Raw genomic sequence first — 12,310 nt, 5'->3', positions numbered from 1 at the left:
AGAAGTAGGATTGCTGTATCATGTGGGAGTTCTGTTTTTAATTTTTTGAGGAACCCTCATAGTGTTTTTCATAGTGGCTGTGCCAGTTTGGATTCCTGGTAACAGTACACAAGGGATCCCTTTTCTTAAGAACCTCACTAACCCTTGTAATTTTTTGCCTTTTTGCTAATGGCCACTTTAGCAGGTGTGAGGTGATATTTCACTGTGGTTTTTGCATTTTCCTGATGATTAGTAATGTTGAGAAACTTTTCACATACTTTTGGCCATCTGTATGTCTTACTTGGAAAAATGTCACTTAAGAGATCCTTCTGCCCATTTTTTAAAACAAATTGTATTTTGCTATTGTGTTATATGACTTCTTTATATATTTTGGATATCAACCTTTTACCAGATCTATGATTTGCATTTACTTTGTCCTGTGAGTGGATCGCATTATCATTTTGTTGATGGTTTCCTTTGCTGTGCAGACATTTTATAGTTTGATCTAGTCCCTTGTAGAGTTTACAACCTATCCTTTCTTCTGATAGTTTTATGGTTTCAGGTCTTACTTTTAATTCTTTAATCCAGTTTGAGTTAATTTTTATACATGGTATAAGGAATAGCCCAATTTTATTACTTTGCATGTGGCTGTTCAGTTTATTGAAGAGACTGTCTTTCCTTCGTTTAATTTTCTTGGCTCCTTTGTCATAGGTTAATTAACCATATATGCATAGGTTTATTTCTGGGCTCTTTGTTTATTGAACTATGTGTCTTTTTTTATACCAACACAATATTGGTTTGATTACTACAACTTTATAATATACAGAATAGGATAAAAGTAGGGTTACAGTTGTGAGCACATGAGCTTCAGCTTTCTTCTTTTCTCTCAAGATTGCTTTGACTCTTCAGGGTCTTTTGTGATTCCTTGTAAATGTTAGAATGATTTATTCTAGTCCTGTGAAAAATGTCATTGGAATTTTGATAGGGATTGCATTGAATCTATCTATAGATTGCTTTGGGTAGTGCAGGCATTTTAACAATATTAATTCTTCCAGTCCATGAGCACAGAATCTTTTCATTTATTTGTCTTTCATTTCTTTCATCCATGTTACATAGTTTTCAGTGTCTCTTATTTTTTTCTGTAGGTCCCTTCATGGTAATTTAGTGGGGGGAAATAATGATTCCCCCAGCTAAATGATTCCCTCAGCATATAGTGAGAACACCACTTCATCATTTCTTTCCTCTACATTTTGCTGTGGGCATTCCAACACAATACTTTGTGACCCATCTTTGTGACCCTTATCAGGCTATTTCCCGTAATTCCTGGAAAGTGTCTTGACATACTTGCAATTCAGAACTCTTTTGAATTACCTCATTCTTTCCCTTAATGGTATTTGCACACTTTAAATTTCAGAAGCATACAGCTCGTTGGATTTTTCACAAATTAAACACGTTTATGTAATTAGCACTCAAGAGTAAGAAATGGGATGTTACTAGCACCCATATTTTACTGAATTATATTTAGTTCTCTGTGTGTATGTTGTTTCCTTTCTCCTCAAGAACCAATTCTTTTGTATTTTTTCTAATTTTCTTTTATGACTAAATAGAATCTAAGTAGCAACTTAGATTAAGTAGCAACTAAGTAGCAACATAGTGTAATAAAAGTGCTTCATAAATACATAGCCATATTTGCTTTATAGAATACCATTACTATTGTTGAAAAGTAATTTGAACTTTTTAAAATATTGTTTTCCTTTCACCCTCCAGCCCTTTAAAATTTCACGCTGTGATTTCTTTTAATCATTTGTCGAAAAGTACACCGGTATTTAGAAATGGTCTCCTTTATTTTTTTAGTATGTAAATTCAAGGCTCACAAAAGGTGTGCAGTGAGGGCAATGAATAACTGCAAATGGACGACTCTGGCCTCCATTGGGAAGGACATCATAGAGGACGAAGATGGAGTAAGCCATGTTCTGTCTCTGATCTCTTCCCAATACCTCTTCCCTTGATTTGCTGTCCAGTAGAAAATGATGACAGATTTAGGTGGGAATATTTACTCTTACTATTAAATGGAAGAGTTTGGGAAATTATGAGTTTTCATTTTCAATTAGATCCTGCATGGTTCCTTCAGCTCTTAAAGTTGAAGGGAAATGTGAATAGGGCCCCAGAGTGGTGTGGGGCTGGCATTGCTGGCCCGGCAAACGAGGATGTCTCTAAGGCTTAGCTCAGCTGTCTGCTCAGATCTTGACTCCTCAGACCTTGGGGCCTCCACTCAGTGCTTGGGGCATAGTACATGCTCAATAAATGTGGAGTAAATGAATGTGAGCCATGATGATACATATTGTTTGATTCACAGAGTAAGAAATTATTGTATGGCGTCCCTGGGGTAAGAATGGTGTGCTCCACAGTCTTCAGTTTGACTGTCCTTTATTCCTGCTGCACAGGTGGCTATGCCTCACCAGTGGCTAGAGGGCAACTTGCCTGTAAGTGCCAAATGTGCTGTCTGTGACAAAACCTGTGGCAGTGTTCTTCGTCTACAAGATTGGAAATGCCTTTGGTGTAAAACGATGGTGAGTCCTTTTTAATTAGCTCCTTTTTATAGCTTTTACATATGTGATTTAGAGGCAAAGTATTTATGACCCAGCAGAGCCTGGTAGCACATGTACCCACTGTAATATTTATCTTTTTCAAGGTGTTACTTTTTCATATACCCTTTTTTTAAAAAGATTTTATTTATTTATCTTGGAAGGGAAAGGAAGGAGAGAAGGAGAGAAATATCAATGTATGGTTGCCTCTTGTGCGGCCCCTGCCAGGAACCAGGAACTGGCCTGCAACCCAGGCATGTGCCCTGACTGGGAATCGAACTGTAATCGTGTGGTTCACAGGCCCGCACTCAATCCACTGAGCTACACCAGCCAGGGCTCAAATACCCTTTTTGTAATACTTACTCTTATTATATATTTCCTTTGTCTAAAGACCTATTCCCCGGTTTTATTGTTTTTCATTATGCTTTAGTCACTCTCAGTGGGTTGTTATTTTCAGGCCTGTTTTACTATGTGTTATGTATAGAAAGCCACCAAATTCTGACTGGCGTACAAAATGTAATTTTGCTACAATCCTGTGGATGTTCTCTGACAGAGTACTGAGTTAAGTAGGCCATGTGTTAAATAAACTCTTCATTTAAATAAGTATTTTAAAGCTTTCTTGCTGGTACAAGAAAGAGGAGAGAAACACGCTGAATGTAACATGGCACCAGCGATAGTCTGTGCTGGACTGTGTGAGGACTGGGCCTCCGCACGCACATGGGCAGTCAGAGCAGGACTTGGAGAGTGGACCAGGCCACACAGTGGGTGGTGTGGGGACTAAAAGATATTAGGGCCAGGAGGCAGGAGCTGTGAGTGCTTATCTTAGCACTAGGTGACTTCTCTGCTACCGTGACAGTGAGTGCCTTGCGCTGGGCCGATTTGTCTTGCTTTAAGTCTTGCACTTCAGCTGCCCTGTTCCCCATTTCTCCCACCCAAAAAAGGGTGGGGGGGAAAACAGTGCCTTCGGTAAGTATGGTGTCGATCAGAAAACGTAAGAGATGTGAGTGTGACGTGTTGGTTTCGTATTGAGATTGATTCCATAGACCACAGAGGAAAATAAGTCCTATAATATTTTACTCAGTCCTAGCAAGTAATTTATGTTTCCTTTTCATTTTTAAATCAGACATGATTCTCTTTGTCCTTTTGTTATTTATTCTTCATCAGTTGCCTCTTTTTGTTAGCCACGGGCATACTTCTCCTTTCTTTTAACCCATTTAATATAATATAGACTATACTAATATAGACTGTCTCCCTCTGGAATTTTGATGTAACCACAAACCCTAAAACCCTCTTCTGCCATTCCTTAATTTTAAAAGAGTGCTCCCTAAACAAGATTTTAAATTTCCATCCTACCTAAGATTGGTTTTGGCGGGGATGAGGGAACAGCCAGTGATGTGTGCACCTGCTGCTAGTTTTATTGGAGTCTGAGTCTGACTCTCTACTTCAAGAACTTCAGCTGTTTTTTTTTTTAACTTTTTGAAAAGAAAGGTCATGTGTAATGCAGTATTTTTTTAAAGTATTATATAAATTGTCTTTACCTGCAGTATATTGGTTTCCACTTGTATTTAGTCAATAGTTTTTAAATTTTACTAACTTTAACAGTAAGGGTAAATTAGTTTTTTATTTGCTTACTCTACTCACCCTCACCTTTAAAAGATTTTGCTAATAATATTGTTACAGATTAGAGAAGAGAGCATTCTGGAATGTCTTTTCCCTTTTTCTTCCCGGCAAACTTAAATATCACCTTACTGCGGAACCAATCTGGCTGTTAGATGTGTGGGTTTCTGAGTCACCTCTTACTCTGTACTTCATATGCACTCTTATTTACCTGTTTATATACTGTTTTGCCTTTAAAATAGGAGTTTCTAACAGCAGAATATTAAGTGTCTAAACACAGTCATCTAAGTAAAAAACCAGATTAGCTCTACAACCCTAATGAGTCAACTCAATTTTTTTCCTTTTAAAACTACCTGTGCATGCTTGTTTTTGTAAATTTATTTTGGATTGTTGTTATAAATCAAATTAGGAAACTGTCTAAAATTAGGTCATTAGCAGAACAAGAATTAGTATTAAATTTCAGTTACTTTCCCAAAAGTTTGGATAAATGCATGTTTCATTAATATGCCAGTTATCTAAAGGGCCTAATGAAATATGCCATATTAAGTGTTTTATGAAATATTGAATATCTGCTTTTATTGGTTAGAACATAAAGACTTTGGAGCTAAGTACATAGAGTATTCAAAGTTGCTTGTGTCCCACTTAATAAGTAAGTTAACCTGTGTTTTTTGTTCTCAGTGGTATCTGGAGTGACCTTGAAACTTTGTTTCTACGTTTACTGAGTGCCTGTGATGTACAGATGAATGTATGATGATAGGACCTTTTCCTTTTCCTTAGGAGGCCATAGTCTAGCTGGGAATATAGACATGGATATACTTGTAACTATAATAACAGGAAAATATTATAAAAGAGGTGTGACTAGAAAGTTATAGGATTGTTACAGAAAGAGTGGACATATAATAGATTTTGTTTATTTTCATTAAATTCCATAAGGATTTTATAAGGTAGGTGTTGTCGGTTTTGTGTTTTTAATGGACAGTGATATTGAGGCGTACTGGTTAGTTTCTCTCCCTTCCTCTGCCCTTCTTTCTCTTCTCACCTCCTGCCGTGTCTTCACAAGCACCTACTGTATCAGGAAAATAAGCTATGCAGACAAAATCAGATTCCCATCTCTAAAATGATTAGCCCATTGCTTAGAAGCATAAATATTGTGCCACTAAAATAATTTATGAATTACTGAACATTTTGTGATATAGTTGATCCTTAATTGATCAGTTACTTAGATATAATTTACAATATAACTAAATATTGATTTGTTTTTATGATTCTTAAAAGTGTATTTGTTTGTTATTAGGTACACACTGCCTGCAAAGACTTATACCATCCTATATGTCCACTTGGCCAGTGTAAAGTGTCTATCATACCTCCAATTGCACTAAACAGCACTGATTCTGATGGTATGTAGCAGCAGTGTATGGATATTCCTGGTATATCAAAAGTTGATATGTATATTTATTTTAAAAAAATGAATAGAATTGTAACTGGTTACTCTTATCACTTTTAATATAATAAATCTATTTAAGTTGCTGAACAGTACATTTAATTTTTAAGAGAACATAAAAAAATTAACATAGCTATAAACACGTTGGTGAAATTTCTGTGTATCAGACATTTAGATTGTACATTTAAGCAAATACAATCATCATTCTGTGCCAAAATGTAATTTGAAAAGGTTAACTTCTATAAATGTTTTTATTACTCCATAATTGAAACTGCCCATTAGCATATCTCTTATTTAGAAATCTGTTTTCTTCTATTTTCTTTTTTAAAAATATTTTATTTATTTTTAGAAAGGGAGAGAAACATCAATGTGTGGTTGCCTCTCACATGCCCCTTACTGGGGACCTGGCCCACAACCTAGACAGGTGCCCTGACTGGGAACTGTACTGGTGATCCTCTGGTTCATAGGCCAGCACTCAGCCACTGAGCCACACCAGCCAGGGCTGTTTTCTTATAGCTTCATTGCAGGAATTTATATTACTATAAGTTCATTCACTTTTTCTAGAATCTTACAACTTAGTTCCAAGTGCTGAGGATCCTGTTTGCAACACTGGTTTGGGAATAGCATATTAGTAACTTTCTTCTGAGCGAACCATATTATGAAAGGCTTCTACCATATGCCATCAGTGTTTTGCATTGATAAAGTACATTATGATTTTCAAACATTTTGTGTAAATCATGCCAATAGATCTTACAGGTGTAAGGATATAAGCCTCTAAAAATCGATTTAAAAAAAAACCTGGGTTATTAAAAGCCCTCCTTCTGTAAGCTGTGATATGTCATGGTTCTGTTGTTATAAATTTGAAAGTATTTGCTCAGGTCTCATCAAGGAGCAGTTAAAGTATTTTATAGCAATGAATATGAACACAAACTGTGATTGGTTTTTCTTATATAAGTGTTGTTAAGGCAGGTTGTATAACTCAAATTATCTATGATTAATACTTTTATAATATTTGTTATAGTTTTTCATTATAGAGCATATTTTAAAAGATAACATGTATTCACAGTATGTAAATAACAAACCTATCTCCATTTTGTTGGCTAATTTTTAACTTAAAGTAATGAACATAGTTCTTTATTTTTATGAATTTCTCTTCTTTTCTCTGAGTTTTTGTTAGCAGTCGAGGAGAGAAACGGTGTACCCTGATCCCATCCTATGTTTTCTTCCAGGTTTCTGCAGAGCAACGTTCTCATTCTGTGTTAGTCCTCTGCTGGTTTTTGTCAATTCGAAGAGTGGAGATAATCAGGGAGTAAAGTTCCTCCGAAGATTTAAACAGTTACTAAATCCTGCTCAGGTGTTTGATTTAATGAATGGAGGCCCTTATTTAGGGTAATTGATTATTGATAAATCTCTTTTAAGTGAAACGGACCACTGAATGTGAAATATGCCTGGCTCTCCAGTTCGTGACAGTTGTAGACTCATCTAGACATCTCTGTGTTGATCTTCCCACTCCTCTCTCTCTCTTTTAAAGTTCTAATTATAAATTTAACACATTATGATGTTTGTGTAACTGCCTTGTGTGGTAAAAATAAGAAAATTTGTTTAGAAAATGTTTTACACTATAGATTAAACAAGCACTCATAGCATGCTTAGCTCTAAGACAGATAAACATGTAAGTATAGAAATATAAAATAAACTCAGAAAATGATTTGTATGGAAGGTAGTATTTTTTTTCACATTTGCCGTCTTTTTTTTATTTAATTATTGTCCAAGTATACTTTTCTGTCTTTTAGTCCTATCCCAGCCCACCGCCTGCCCAGTGCTCCCCACCTCTCTCCCCTCCCCCCACCCTGCCTTAGTTTTTGTCCATGTGTCCTTTATACTTGTTCCTGTGAATCCTTCCCCTTTTCCCCTGAATTTTCCTCCCCTCTCCTCTCTGGTCCTTGTCAGCCTGTTCTGTATTTCAGTGTCTTTGGTTATATTTTGCTTTCTTGGCATATCAAGATATACTAGGATATATACTCTTAACAGTGGAATTGCTTGGTCAAAAGGCATATTCATTTTTAGTTTCTTAGAAAATTCCATACTGTTTTCCACAGCAGCTGCACCAGTCTGCAATCCCACCAACAGTGAACTAGGGTCCCCTTTTCCCCACAACCTCTCCAACACTTGTTATTTGTTACTTTGTTTGTGATGGCCATTCTGACTGGTGTGAAGTGGTATCTCACTGTGGTTTTAATTTGCATCTCTGATGGCTAGTGATGCTGAGCATCTTTTCATATGTTTCTGGGCCCTCTGTATGTCCTTCTTGGAGAAATGTCTGTTCAAGGTCTTTTATGTTTTATAATTTTTCATTGTCCTGTCTTGTATATCTCTTTTTGTGCTTTTCTTCACTTCTGTTCCTTCAGAGTCTTCCTTCTTACTTTCATTGTGTTTTTCTTGCTAAGTTCAGGACCCTCTGGTCACCTGGGTGTGGGTTTTTTTCATGTATACCCTGTTTTTTCCTTAGCTGCTTAGACATCCTTGCTTTCTTTTGTTTGGGTCCTGGCATTTCCTCCTCTGGCCTCTCTTCTCACCTTTGTCTCTTCCATTGCTTTGTTGCCCTTTATAATACATCTGTTTAATAACCCTTAATAGTTCCAATATCTTATATTCTTGACATTCATTTTTTCCCACCCAAGGAACTCTCTTTGTTAAACTTCTTGAGATTGTCTGTATAACATGTTTTTTACATTTTCCACAATACTTGAGGTATCAAACGTACATTCAGGAGGTAGGATGTGTCACAAGTTGAGAGGAAGAAAGATAGAAGTAAAGAGATTGGCCTGAGACTCGGAGAAGAGGAGGAGGAAAAACAGACAGGAAGTACAAACAGTGATGCATTGACAAGGTTGGGCGGATCCCTGTAGGAACTGCCTCAAGTGCTGCTCAGTGCCCTAGATCTCCCACTCCTGGTTTGTAATTAGCTGTGCCTAAGGAAATCACTTAGTCTGGTAATGGAAAGAGGAAAATCACTGTCTGCCATCTCATATCACTTACCTTTCATTCTCTTTCCTGGGTTCTGCTTCCTTTGTTTGTTTCTTTTCCCATTTCTTCCTTTGCTTTCCTTCTAATTTGACTCCATTTCTACTTACAATCCCCTTTTGTCCTTGTGATTCAGAGGTTTGCTTGAGTTAAAACTATACTTAAATTAATTTTATAGTATAATTAATATGTAAGAGTTCTTATATTTGATTTGAGCTTGAATACCAGTAAATGCAGAATAACAAAGAAACAGGGAACGTGAATTTTATTTATTTATATTAAAATAAAATACTTTTTACTTTCAGTTTAAGATTATTCCAGAAGTTTGACAATTTCCGGATTCTTGTTTGTGGAGGAGATGGAAGTGTAGGTTGGGTTTTGTCAGAAATTGATAAGCTCAACTTGAATAAACAGGCAAGTACTAATTATTTTCATTACTAGCTAACATGAGTGTATAGTCACCGCTCACCAGAGATGTGTAGAACTGGAATAGCCCCTTTTTCTCACCCTGCCTGAGACCTCTTTGTGCTCTTTTCTAGTGTCAGCTGGGAGTGTTGCCTCTGGGTACTGGAAATGACCTTGCCCGGGTTCTTGGCTGGGGAGGTTCATACGATGATGATACCCAACTTCCCCAGATACTAGAGAAGTTGGAACGGGCCAGTACCAAAATGTTGGACAGGTAAAAGTGACTTCTCTTCTAAACCTAGTTTGAAAATGGCACACTGAAATCATTTTTTGATCATTCAAATTTTACTTGAGGGCAGAGACTCCCTGGTCTTGTCTGCTCTGTCACCCCTGAGGTAGAGAGTTGCACCCAGCAGAGAGTAGACACTCAATAGATATATTTTTTGAGTGAGTTAATTGTGATAAAAACTGAGAAAAGTAGTATAATAAACCTGTTATTTTAAAGACAGGAGGCTGTGTTGGTACTACTTTTAACTGTTGTTTAGTGCAGGAGAAATCTTAAATAGTTAACTTGGAGAGTGGTGCTCTTGATGTGTATCAGCTTGTGGTTTCATTAAAGCAGAAAAAGACGTATGAAGTTGAGATTTGTTAGAATATCTTTTTGTAATTATACCTGTGAAGAATGAATTAAATCAACAAAGAACTACCCATATTTTTCTATGTATAATGTTCACCCATGGTTTTATGTGCATTATACATGGGTTATTATACCCATGGTAGTCATTACACACATGTAGCATCCTTATTTTTTTCTCAAAAATGTGGACAAAAAAGTACTCATTATACATGGCATTATACGTGGATTATTATACCCATGGTATGTAGTCATCATATACATGTAGCATCTTTATTTTTCCCTCAAAAATGTGGACAAAAAAGTACTTATCATACATGGCAAAATACAGTAAATGCTTAAAAAGATAACCCTATAAAAATAAATAAATAAAACAATTTAAAAGATCATCCTTTTCCACAGATGGGAAGTATTAGGAAGACAGTTTTACCTAAAGGAACTGTCCCTGTGTCTTGCCGTGTCCTTGTCCATAGCTCTTCACTGCCTTCTCTCTGAATGCTCCACGTATAAGAAAGACATGACAATGTGTGCCCTGAGTATTCTGGAGGGGGTTCGATTTTAGGTATGGGGGGCAGCAGGACTCAGTAAGCAGAAACGACCTACGCTCACCTTACCAGCCTCATAAGTAGAAGACAAATATCAAAATATTATGAACTTGAGTTAACATGAATCAAAACAACTTTGATAGAATTAGCCATCTGTGGAACTCTTCCTGGAAATAACAAAATCTCATCAGGGAGCCACCATTCTAAAATGTAATTACCCTCAAATGAACTATAACCTAATTAATTGTAACCTTGATTATCATAAGGTAATGTTGTAACGGTTGATTCTTTTGCTGGCAGAATATTTAAAAAGAAGGCTGATTGAAAGAAGGTGAAGGGATTAGTCAAAGAACATATGTGAAAGACCCAGGACATAGATTGACTGTGGAAGTGGGAGTGGGTCAGGTGACAAGGGGGACAAGGGGAGGAAATTACGGCAACTGTAATAGCATAAACAATAAAATATTAAACTGTGAAAAAATAAGAGAGCTGGGTTGTAGAGCATTTATCTAAGTTTATCCCAAATATTCTTTTGAAAAAAATTTTTATTAAATTTACAGTTAGCAGTCAACATTGTATTTAGTTTCAGATGTACAGCATAGTAGTTAAATATTTATCTAATGTCAGTGAGAGGGATATCCCAGCCACCCCAGTAGTTTGGGTGCAGTCTTTAAAGGAGCTGAAAGGTGGCTTCTCGGACAACTAGTCAATTCTGTGCTCACCAAACCACACAAGGTATTTTAAAGGGCTTTTTGTGCAAATTTAAATACCACATTCTTGTTTCATCCTAGGAAATGCTGCTAGGCATTTCCTCTACCCTGTGTTTGCTTTTCCCTTTGTGCAATAAAAATTATCTTCTCCAGGGAGTGGCCAGAGAAATTGTGTCTCCATGGTGAAACTTCTTGATACACATCTACAAAAAACATAAGAAGAAAAAAAGTAATAAAAGGGGATTTAAAAAAACCTATTAGATTTCTTAACCTTAAAAAAAAAGACCGTTATTAGAAACGTAAAACTATTTTGTTCATGGCTTTTAAAAAATATTTTCTACTTGATTCTTTTAAAGTTTATTGGGGTGACATTGGTAAATAAGATTGTATAGGTTTCAGGTGTTCATTTCTATGATAAATGATCTCTATATTGCATTGTGTACCCCCCACCCAAAGTCAAATCATCTTCCATTACCATGTGGATAAAGAGGGGTCAAATATAAGGCAATGGAAGATGTTCCTGGCCTTTCATTACTGACTTAAGAATACTGTTTGTAAAGACCATGTGAAAATATCACTGTTTAATAACACTCCAAATTTTGTACTTTTTCATATATACCAATTGGTTTGATCCTCAAAACAATACAGTAGGATAGCTAATAAAAAGTGTTATTGTGACTATCTTACAGAGATGAAAAGGCTTGTGGAGACACTAGAGTAAGAATGACTAGATTTTTGTCTGCCTGGCTCTTCTAGTGCCTTTACTAGATAATAAATCTAGGTAGATAGAGTATTTACTAGATAGAGTATCATCTTGCTTAATCACAGCTCAAGCTAGCTACAACCATAATAATCTCCATCTTACAGATAAAGAGAATCGGGAGGTATTTATCTTATCAGCGTCACAGACCTAGTAAGTGGTAGAACTGGCACTCTAAACTGAAATCTAGACTCTCGTTCCCCAGGTCTTTCCTCGCAGTGCACTCTCTCTTCTTTAATGCACGTGGACACCAGTTGGATCCTTACCTTCGGGCCTCTAACCCTGTTTAGCTAGTACCAACACGCGTCCATTTCTGACTCATCTGCCGCTTTCTCCTGTTTCTTCAACCCCAATCATTTCCCATCAAGGGTGGAGGTGCAGCATGGAAGGAACAAAGAATTAAGGGCATTTTGGATGAATTTCTGTCTCATTTCTTTAACTCTCCTTCGACCAGAGTATTTCCAGCTATAAGGAACTTGACTTTGCATGTTTTCAATTGTATTTCTCCCTATTCAGATAGTTTCAAGGCTTAATTATTTTACATACGGCTTGTATTATATCTATTTTCTGCGTTAGAATATAAGGCTCCTTAGGGAAGTCTTACAAACTA

At 36.5% G+C, this 12,310-nt stretch overlaps 1 protein-coding gene across 8 annotated transcripts in view; it reads left to right on the top strand.

Annotated features, from left to right (window-relative positions):
- The window catches only part of DGKH (diacylglycerol kinase eta), a 210,297-nt gene that overhangs the window by 131,334 nt on the left and 66,653 nt on the right, over window positions 1-12,310 (top strand). For 7 of the 8 annotated variants that reach the window (XM_037060214.1, XM_037060225.1, XM_037060193.1 and 4 more), the window contains exons 7-12: window positions 1,834-1,940; window positions 2,424-2,549; window positions 5,476-5,578; window positions 6,852-7,011; window positions 8,952-9,060; window positions 9,186-9,325. In XM_037060214.1, coding sequence (XP_036916109.1) covers window positions 1,834-1,940; window positions 2,424-2,549; window positions 5,476-5,578; window positions 6,852-7,011; window positions 8,952-9,060; window positions 9,186-9,325 — 745 coding nt within the window. The remainder of the gene's footprint in view (window positions 1-1,833; window positions 1,941-2,423; window positions 2,550-5,475; window positions 5,579-6,851; window positions 7,012-8,951; window positions 9,061-9,185; window positions 9,326-12,310) is intronic. The other variant, XM_037060251.1, reaches the window with a different exon arrangement.

This window comes from Sturnira hondurensis, unplaced genomic scaffold (assembly GCF_014824575.4).
Source record: "Sturnira hondurensis isolate 20B ecotype Veracruz unplaced genomic scaffold, ASM1482457v3 Scaffold0001074, whole genome shotgun sequence".
NCBI lineage: Eukaryota > Metazoa > Chordata > Mammalia > Chiroptera > Phyllostomidae > Sturnira > Sturnira hondurensis.
Note: the sequence above shows the minus strand (reverse complement) of the source record. Positions and strands in the feature narration are given on the sequence as shown.